This window comes from Sabethes cyaneus, chromosome 2 (assembly GCF_943734655.1).
Source record: "Sabethes cyaneus chromosome 2, idSabCyanKW18_F2, whole genome shotgun sequence".
Taxonomy (NCBI): Eukaryota; Metazoa; Arthropoda; class Insecta; order Diptera; family Culicidae; genus Sabethes; species Sabethes cyaneus.
The window spans coordinates 73914504-73925477 of record NC_071354.1 but is presented as its reverse complement, the minus strand read 5'-3'; the positions used below and the strand labels follow the sequence as shown (position 1 = coordinate 73925477).

General features: G+C 41.1%; 1 protein-coding gene across 1 annotated transcript; it reads left to right on the top strand.

The window, feature by feature from the left end:
* Positions 1–7245: 7245 nt before the first annotated feature.
* On the top strand, positions 7246–10335 carry LOC128733756 (nuclear exosome regulator NRDE2). Its single transcript, XM_053827533.1, has 3 exons — positions 7246–7285; positions 7367–7422; positions 7492–10335. Exons 2-3 carry the CDS (start codon positions 7374–7376, stop codon positions 10284–10286), a joined length of 2844 nt encoding a protein of 947 aa, XP_053683508.1. The 5' UTR covers positions 7246–7285; positions 7367–7373; the 3' UTR covers positions 10287–10335.
* Positions 10336–10974: the final 639 nt, after the last annotated feature.

Below are 10974 nucleotides of genomic sequence, written 5' to 3'. Positions count from 1 at the left end.
GCCATGCATGATAATCGTTGAAGTTTGTTCAAATTTTCAATAGCTGTGGCTTTTATTAGTTTTTGGCCACCATACCTACGAGGCATAAGCTATCTTAGGTCTCACAACGGCGGTATAGACCCACATCACCATTTTTGGTTTGAGGACCCATTTTTTTCCTACCAGTCTAGAACATACCCATAAGGCAGTCTGCCTTGCTAATTATTAAATCTAAGTGTGCGTGCCAAGATAGTTTAGCGTATAGGATTACTCCTGAGACGAGACTCTACATTTAATTTCTTCCTTAAGGTGTAGAGATTGTAATTTCAGTTTCTTCTTCCTAGTGAAACAACACAAACAATTGTTGTTATAGAGGGATTGATGCCCAGGCCTTCTTTACTACACCAAGGCCCTCTGCATTCTATCCGATATCACGTCGTCGAATTTTCAAAGAACCATGATGACCAAATCATCAGCAAAACCCACAAATTCGAAACCTTTTGCCTCTTAGCTTCTCACAAGATCAGGTCCAAGACTTCCTGCCTCATAGCATTCATGAATGTAGGTTCATTGTTTTTATTAGCAATGTCGATATTGTTTGACGAGAGAAATTCTAAAAGGCACTCATCTCGATTGTTGATGTCGGTGCCAGCGAGGTGGTGTGGCTGTCAAATCACATACATTGTCCATGTCCCACTCATTGGTTTTAATACCTTTGGTGCTGGGACCTACTTAAAGGTTGATTCGTTTTAAAACAACTGAAATTAATTAGAAAGCAGTTAAACGTAGCCTTTTAGTTATAATTTAACTATTATTAGCTGTTATTTTCGATACGCTGGCTGGTTCCAAATTGTCGCCATTCATGGATGTTTAGTCCGCAAAATTTTGACAATTTCACACCCCTGGTCGGTGCTTCCCCACAAAATGCGATAGCGTTGGCATCGCAGCCGATAATACAGTCTTTGTTGACTTCTATGCAGAATTTGACGAACGCCGCAACCTCTTGAGTTGCAACCTTAGGAACGTCTCCAGGAAAATGGGGCGATGCTACGATAATATCGGATTTCCCTTGGCGATTGATACCTCAACTCTGATCGCCACTATGTCTCGTTTGATGAACTCTGTAATGGGCAAACAATTAATGTTTGCGTTGGCCAAGACAGCAGCTCTCGGAGGATCATATTTGTCATCATAGCAGAACTTACATGTTCTTGTTTGAATACCTTGTATTCTTCCTTTGTAGACCCAGGGCTCTTGAATCAGGGGTGGTATTGCGATTTTCGTTTCGAGTGATTTTAGTTCGTTTCGCCCATTCATTTAACGTCGTCGAAACGAACCAAAATCACTCGAAACGAGAATCGCAATGTCACCCCAGGGCCAGGTCCACACCGTGTTCGATAAACCTCCTGAAAATTACGCCCGAAACAGCTTTCGCAAGTGGAAGGTTTATCTGCACTGTATTTTTGTGATTTTTCCGCTCACTGGCATTTAGGAGAGACGGAATTACCGGAGGTTTGGCCTCATGGAGGCCGTAGTTTTCTTACTACCAGTAGCCGAACACACTTTGGATCGAGGGGGAGCTGGCTTCGTGTGGTCTCGCCTTTCTCACGTATATTACCGGAGTTTCCTAGAGACCACTTTTTTGGTTCCGCTCGAGGTTTCCACTCCTAGCGCCGAGGTTGCGACCCCGTTGACGGCCGAGCGTATCATACTCCACCCGTTTTCGAGGGTCGAAGCATCTAGCTTTAAGCGCACGTGTACTGCTATTAGGTAATTGTCCGAGTCGGTATCCGTACCCCGTAGGGAGTGTACGTTGGTGATATTCGAGAAAAACCGGCCCTCGATGTGAATATGGTCGATTTGGTTCGAAGTTCATTGGTCAGGTGATCTCCAGGTGGCTTTTTGGATATCTTTGTGGGAAAAGAAAGTGCTTCTGATCACCATCGCTGGTGATCATGCATCGCTGGCCGTTGTCGTTCGTATCGGTGTGCAGGCTATGGGACCCGATCACCGGTCTATACATTGCTTCCCTGCCGACCTGGGCGTTCATATCGCCGATGACGATCTTGATGTCCTGTCGTGTGCAGCTGTCGTACGTTGCCTGCAGCTGCACATAGAACGCTTCCTTCTCGTCGTCGGGTCTACCTTCGTATGGACAATGCTCGTTTATGATGGTGTAGTTGAAGAAACGGCCTTTTATCCTCAACACACACATCCTCTCGTTGATCGCTTTCCAGTCCATTACGTGATCCTGCATTTTTCCCAATACTACGAAGCCCGTTCCCAGCTCGTCGATCGCTCCACCGCTCTGGAAAAATTTGGCTTTACCGCCACGGATCCTCCACACCTTCTCGCCTTTGCGACAGATCTCTTGCAGTGCCGCGATAAAAATGTGAGCCAAAATATTTCGGGGGATGGGCCAAGGCCGCCAGGCCCCCCTGGCTACGTGGCTGCTCCCACCATTATTATTACGGCAGATAAAATAAAGCTAATAGTATTTAAATATTCACCGTGATTATATAACATTTCGCCGAATTTTCACGGAAAACCAATTCTCAGTTGACCATAATGCGGAATATAGTGTTAGCGGAATACCATTTCGCGAAAACCCTTTTAGCGAAAAGTACTATTTCGCGGGTGCGATCCTCACTTACCCGCCGTCGCTCGTTCGGACCCAACTGAAGGAAAGTAATAGAGGGCAGTAAACCTAGGAAAACAAATAAACCTAGACAGAGGTGTTTTCTCTGTGGACTGCCCCCCCTCGTAGTGGTCAGCGCTTCCGCCGGCAGTACTCGCGACCTGCGGCCGTCTCGCCCTGAATCATCTAGTGTATATAAGCAGTTTTTAGTGATCTTGATATTGACTAATGTTTATGGAAGAATTTTTCTCGAGTTCAATTAGTTTTTGAGTTTTGCAAAAATATCCGCTTTATTTGTGTGAGTACAACCCCTTCCAGAGAAGGGAAAACCCCACCTCATCCAAAATTTGGTTCAATTTGCTTGATTGGTTCTCGAGATATGTAAAATTTGGGTTTTATTTGTATGGGAGCCACCCTGTGTAGTATAGTAAAATATTTATAAACTCTATTATCCGTTGATCTAGTAAACATAGATTCTTGGATATGCTATTTAATATACATACTGGGAAGTACAAACTTTACAACTGGGCGGCACAGACGTATTTTCATTAGCAGCACTAGCTAGTACAATTAAAACCTTCCCTGGCCCTAAAAACCGCATACAAATTTTCACTCCGATCGGTTTAGTAGTTTCCTAGTCTATAAGGCACATGCAGAACAGACAAAATTCATTTTTCTGTATACCCAACAAACATTTTTGTTTAATAGTATACCTTATTAAAACCATTGTATAGCTAATACCGAGTAGCAAACGCCTGATAAGTTGTTATATAACAAAAATATTTGTTGGGTACAATATTTTCTTTTTCTTTATATTTTCCGCAACATATTTTTAAGAAAATTTGCATCTGTTACTTGCTTCCGAAATATCGAACATAACCGGATTGCAGCTCTTTACAAAAACTAGGAATGAGCCAACACCATCCAGCAATCACAACATTTAGCCTCTATTGTGCGAACGGTATTGTTGCCGGGTCCAAGATCCACGTCATAGATCTTCTTAATTCGTCGTAAATACAATACAATGATCACGGTTTGCTCACCAACAGATGTTTTATATCGGAATCCACAGGCCAGTGAAACTTTTTATTTTATTAGGCCAGTGAAAAAAAAAGAATCAATCCAAAGTTTTAACTCCATACCGTACGGACTACAGGAAGCACCATTTGTGCTTTAGGTAAAGAAATAGAAAAATCATCTTTTATTATCTTCAAATACACCATAATAACTCTTTTTAGGACCAGCAATGAACTCGATTAGGACTGTTTCAAACGGTTGAGGCTAATATGTTGTTTTCCAGGTACAGTGTTTTACTGGATATTTCAGCAAAAAAAAACAGAAGTAAATACGTTTCGACAGAGGAAAGCGGCAATATAGTAGACCGACAGGAATCAAAAGTTAGTACATATTTTTCCTGACCGGTAGAGTGGCAGGTGCGGAACAAGCGTAGCATCCAGATGATCAGACAAACCAGTTCGAACATCCTGCCACACGTACAAACAAAAAGCAGGTTCTGGAACTGCCAACGATGGCTGATTCGTGTCGGGAATTGAGGATTACACTTTCGGTACCTTCAGTCGAATCATTCAAAATGACATCCTATGTAACACCAGCTAGACCAGTGATGGCCAAACTGCGGCTCTTGAATTTGGCCTTTGCGGCCCGCGAACTGGTTTGATAGATGGCGGACGGACACTATAGGTTGAATTTATTAATGTCAGAAGTCATTTAGGGCCGCGGATCTATTGGGGAGATCTGATTTAGCCCGCAATATGCTTGTACCGTGGCCACCACTGAGCTAGACCATCGTCAAACTATTTCCGTCAGCAGACACTGGAGCACAATAGACTTCTAAAACCGATCAGAGTCACAATTAGCAACTCCGAGACTTTGAAATATTTCAATCGTAAAATCTACTTCTACCAGCAGTTATGACGTCCTACTTGATCGGAAGATTTCGGCCGGCCTTTAAACTACCCCGAAACTACGGCATATCCAACGAACGAACGAAGTGAGTATTTAATTTTTGTCGTATTTCAATGTTTATTCAATTTTGTTCATTTCAGTCGTCTGTTATTCAAGTTGCTGACACACTACGAACGGACATAACGAAAACATCGCTCACAGTCGATGGTATTTATTATGTGGTTAATCCAGGATTTGTTGAGCAAAAAGTCTTCATTTCAAAAACTAGAATGGAACGTAAAACGCTTCCGATGCTGGTTCCAAAAATTTAGCGTACCGATTTGACCACAATGATATTTCAGCTGGGAATTAACGATTTCCTGCAGTTTGATTTTATGGATGCTCCGCTAGTTGAATTACTGTTGCCTGCTTCAGACCTATTGCACTCTTTATCTGCATTAGACAACGAAAGACAGCCGGCATGATTAGATTGCCGTATGACAGACTTTCCCTTAGAACCGAACATATATAAAATGCTAATTATGTCGGTTGTACCAACCTGTTCTGATGAAATTGATCAGAAACCAATTGTTAAATCACTTGACGGAGATCACCTTTGCTTGCCGTTTATAACAGTTGAAATAACAATATTTTCAATGCATGGTGCACGGTGGAGAATCTTATCCTGTAGTTAATTGGCATCATGGATAGGCTTAAGTTAGACGTGTTGTCTGCAGTCAAGAATACGACATATGTCCAGAAAACTATTTCCAGGATTATCGATTTTCCCATCCGTACAGGATTCTGCTGCATAATGCCCCCGGGAGATGTTTCCAATTTATTCGAAGTCCCAATAACCGATGATCGTCATTGGATGTGCCATCATGATAAGGATTTTTAGAGTAGTAGCTACACGGGCTCGACAACTTTGAGGTAAATATTGGTATGTGTTAGTTTAGCACACGTCTAAAACCGCTTCTCATCCCAAATAGGATAACGTGAAGTCTATGCCACATTCGATTAATGTTCAGGCAGTTCAAACTAATAGGTAGCCAGTGGTTTCACTTCAATATATTCCAGCTAAATATGCCAGATCTGACCGGCTCTGCTGCAGGCTGAACATCGCAAATTGTGGTTTTAGCCGCGGATGAATCTATACTCGGAATGCAGGTAACCACAGTCAGCAAACCTACACTGCAGAGCCACACCAAAAACGTACGTAAAATTCCTGTTAAAATTATAGTAATCTACGATATATATGTATAGACATAACCGATTGTTTGTTATTTGGATTGTGAAATAATGAGAAATCCGTCTAATTTATTTATATATTACCGTTCACATTATGCTTACTTCGAAAGAATCATATGAATCTTTTGCAATAATTGAATGTGGTGCATCTGCAAGTATACTTGAAAGTTTCTCTGCAAGTATACCTGCAGGTCCACCACATTCATTTATTGCAAAAGATTCGTTTGATTCATTCGGAGTAAGTATAACGTGAATGATCATAAAAACTATAAAATTTATAGTTGAGATGACTACGTTCATGGTTATTTCAACAATAGTTAATAACGTCATTTTTACCACGAAATTGTCACGACAACCAACTCGTCCCGTTCATTGCGTGTTTAAGATGACTATTTTCTTGTCAGCAATATCATACAAAACCTGGTCATGATAACAAAACCATTGTCATGATGACAATTGTATAGTTTTAAATTATAGTTGTCCCAACCATACATGGTCATTTTTACCATAAAATTGTCACTGCAACCAGCTAGTTCCGTTTATTTTTTTGTCCAAGATGACTATTTTCTTGTCAGTAAAACTATACAAAAAGTGGTTAAGATAACTAAAGCATTGTAATGATGACAATTTTATGGTATACAGATTATAGTTATGCCTACTATGCGTGGTCAACCGTACCATGCGTCCATTGTTCAAGCTTATTGTCGAAATAACCATGAAAATGTTGTCTAGACCAGTTTTTCCAGTCGGTTGAAAACCACCATACTTTTCTGGTCAAGCTTACCCCTAAAATGGTAGAATTTACCATGAAATTTTTCTGTGTGTAGAAGAATAGGGCGAGATTGACGTCACCCTTGCTGTTTACATTATTTGCGCTGCTAACACAATCAAACGGTACGTTGTTCCACACCTCTACTACTTCACATAGGATGCATCCTCCCATCCAGAGGCAATGTGATATATACAGGTGTGGCAATGTTAGTTAAGTGGTGTTAGTGCAATGAAGAAATTTCATCATGGTGTGGGTGGAATCGTAAATCGACCAATCACGATGAAGCGTGACGTCAAACTCCAAAAACAAACCCCATCGTCCGACGCGGTTTGTTTTAAGGTGCGTTTAAACTGGGCAATTTTTCGGTAACATGTGGAATGCAACATTTGGTATCCGTCATGCTGCTAGTGGTTACTCAATGCTGCTTCTGTTGTCACCTGAACATTTGTTATATGTTGCTATGTTGCTTGGAAACATTTGGGAACAGTTTGGAAAAAGTTGCATGCCACATGTTGCCAGTCTAAACGCACCTTTAGTAGTTTGACGTTGTTTTCTGATTTTTCGCTACTAATACCATCAAATGTCTTAAGTTGCCACACCTTTTTAAACCTCATTGATCCAGAGGATCAGAGGTCACAGGTCATAGACAAAACATCAAGCAAACAAACAGTGCAGTTCCAGGCAGATTCCAGTGCAGAACTACAGTACCTAATAGTGCTACGTAGTATAGGTAACTTTAGGTAAAATTTTGTTTTTATTTATACCTAGTTGATATAAATTAAAAGGACGAGAGAAATTTTCTAAGAAGACTTCAACTTTAGCCCTGCCATGTCATTATTTCCGGCTTATTCAGCTGCAGTTACCGATAGCTCTGATGGTAATTATTTTCTACTGCATAAAATATTTTATTTCATATTGAGAATATCTTACAAAACCCTGTTTTCAGCATCTGTTCCAGCGAAACCGGATGATCTGCACTGGTTAACCAATCAGAGTTTTATCGCTTTCCCAATCGACCAACCTGCTCCCGCTTCTGGTGCGGATCGCTCCTGTTCTGCCGAATCCAGTAGTCAGCAGCAGCAGCAGCCTGCCACTGCTACTCGCAAGCGTAAACAGAAAAAGAAACGAAAAAAGCACAAAACACATCACAGCGGTTCAGAGGATGAAGCAGATAAAAAGAAGGGAGTTGCTCAGAAGCCAGTTCGTGTTTCAGAAGAGGAATTCTACACGGATTTAGAAGGTTTGCGAATCTACCTCACCGTGGATACGTTGCACAAACCAGCTTGTCCTCGTTACAAATTAGGACCGTATCGTTTTAATTCTCAATCGCCCAATCGTAAAAACGGAAGAAAACTGCGATATTTTAAATATCTTAAACCCTTTAATAGCTTAGACGTGCGCAGGAAAGCCATATCTTTAGAAAAGGAATCAGAGCTTGAAAAGGCAGCAAGAGATGACAATTCCGTAGCAAAATGGATAGAATACTTTCACTATAAAGTAGACAACCCAGTTCATATGGATAGCTATCAGAATCATAAAGCAGAGCTGAGTATCGTTGAAAAAGCTATGCGACAGCACCCGGACAACAACGAACTTCTCACATTGTGGCTAGACCAAATTGTGAAAGTATTTCCAACGGACGAAGTGCTAGAAATGATCGAACGGTTGATTTCTAAAGACAACACAAATGTCCTACTGTGGGATGCACTGATTGCAAATAAGCAAGGAGCGATGGCTCAATGCATAGCTCCCAATGTGCTTCGTCTATATGAGAAGAGCATACGATCGCTATTCTTAGCAAAACGCAGCGATGAAGTTATGCTAAAATTTTTCAAAAAATGCTCGCTGTTCTGTAGACAGTCAGGTTTGTGGGAAAAATTCTTTGGATTAGTTCAACTGACAGTTAGCTTGAACATGAGTACGGAGTTCGCTAACAAAAAACAGCTATTTGCGTCACCAGAGCACTACACTCAACTGATTGAATATGAAGAACTGATTCTGAAGTCTGGATTACCCATGAATGAAATATGGTTGAGAATCGAGAAGCTACGCGGCGCTTTTCATTTTCTGCCGTTTGAGGGAGCAAAAATGTGCGGTGACCCACAGAGAATGATTCTACAAGAGGACATTGTAGGGTTTGTTTACCCTCTCATCAATCGTGAGTATACATTTGATCTGGCCATTTTGATACTGAAGCTGATGAAGTATCCATTCGAAAGTAACGCATTCGAAAGGTGCAGTTTTTTCAAACCAGAAGCATATGAAGCAGACCATTCGGAGCAGCTGTTGCCCTTGTTTCTTGAAATTAATAGAAACACAAAATATGATATCACCGTTTTAAGTCTAATCAAAGAGTTAAACACGCCTCCATCGTATATAAACACTAATCTGGCCTTTGAATCATACCTCGATCTAATGCGCGAACTGATTGTCGCATTATCGGTGCACTTCACTGATGAAAAGCATGCCATATTATTGCTACTGTATCTTAAACTAGAGCGAATTTTGATTGTTTTCGATAAAATATCCGATTCTCTCAGCGAATCACGCAAGAAATCCTGTAGAAGCCGTGTTAAGAATTTGCTGAAAAAGAGCAATAATCCAAACAATCTCCGTTTCTATATTGAGTACGGGCTTATCGAATACGAAATGGAAGGCTGGGCTGAAAGCTGCATAAAAATTTTCAACATTTCAGCTCAAGTTTTCTTTCAAAATGATGCTTCATCAGAAGATGACCTGTTTGCTCTGATACTCAGTGTCACGGATATCTTAATAAAAGAAAAGAGGAAGGAGCAGGCAGTTTACCTGCTAACGACACTGGCCTTAAATCCCAGTAAGATACGGTTTGATGAAACGTTCGAAACGCCAAGTGATCCGGTAAAACTTCTCGCATTACAGAAGTTCAACGAACGTGCAGCTCGTCTATTAATGGAAGAAGATCAGATAGAATGCATCCCACTGGAATATTACTTCACGGCCAATCCTTTAATCAACGCCATAAAGGCATACCTCTACTGTCTTGCTCTAGTTAAATCCACAACAGAAACCATAAAGAAGCTTGAAGGTTTTCTATTCCAATTCAACAATACAGCCGATCAGAGACACCTTTTCGTCCGTGAACACTTATACGAAATCTATTTGAAAATTCTAACTTTTCGTATCGAAGAGTTCACGAATAATTCTTTGCTACAAGCGGTAGATCGCGTGTTACATGAATTCCCGGAAAATATGACCGCAATTCGATTCTGTGCATTCTTGGACACAATCTCCTGGTTTCAGATTCGAACCACTTTAGGCAAATATCTGACCGTTCGTTCAGTGCTTCTATTGACAGTGACCGGTCGTACCCGCAGTTCGTACGACATAAACGACCCAGACGGTGAACAGTTACCTCGACAGACTTATAAGCGTCGACTGTTAAATTTGCTTAAGCATAGCGTCCGACGGGAGTCCACATTGCGACAGAATGCCCTCCTGTGGAGGCTCTACCTAAGAGAACTTTTTGATCAACCCAGCAGTGTGAATCCAGCCGCTACCACGAACGGTCAGGACAATGTGCTGGAACAGTGTCGTAAAACGTTGTACATGGCTCTGGAGGCATGTCCGTGGAATAAGGCACTCTATTTGGATGGAGCGTTTTTTGCACCGCAGGAGCTTTCCCACCTGCTGGATTTGCTGATGGAAAAACAGCTCCGGATACACGCGATACCGGAAGAACTGGAGATACTGCGGAACGAGTGATTGAAAAATAGGCACCCTATTTTTGCAGGGGTGTAAACTAACAATACGATACGATACAATATTTTAAACTTTATAAAAAAATTATCTGACAATTAGATATAAGTAGGTTTAATTTTGGCTCGCGTTAGCTGTTAAATAAATTTGTATAAAATTTTAGATTTAGTTTGAAATAGGAATTATTCAAATATATGTTTTCTATACAACTTTTCTAGCTTAAATTTTTATACACCTCCAATCTTATCAAGTTTCCGTTTCGCGTGCTGCGGGCAGGGTTGGTGAGCTGTCGCGTTAACATTTCGCCCGCCTCTACGTTCCCTCCTCCTACACACTGGAGTCCACTGGTCCACGTACAGCACCAGTACAGATGTGCCTCACTTCAAATAACAAATTGCGAGCATTTCTTTGGTTGAAGTTTGCCCTGGTTTTATCACTGCTAGTTTTTCTTCACCGATTGGACTAGCCTTTCCCAGGCTCCTCATATATGAGGTCTAATTTTTGGCGGATTGTAGCGCCAAGATATTGTGCTTTTATAATAATAATAATTTATAATAGGGTAGAGTGACTTTGATAATGATAGCGCTCATGCTAGTGCCGTAATATCAGCCATGTGGCACGATTGAATTTCATAGACACGTTCTCGCATAGACACTGATACTAAGATACATCCGATGCACTTCTTGTTCATCCA

Coding starts and splice junctions, on each gene's coding strand:
- LOC128733756 (XM_053827533.1), top strand. CDS start 7,374: ATGTCATTATTTCCGGCTTATTCAGCTGCAGTTACCGATAGCTCTGAT. Junction 7,423..7,491: donor AGTTACCGATAGCTCTGATG/GTAATTATTTTC, acceptor CCCTGTTTTCAG/CATCTGTTCCAGCGAAACCG.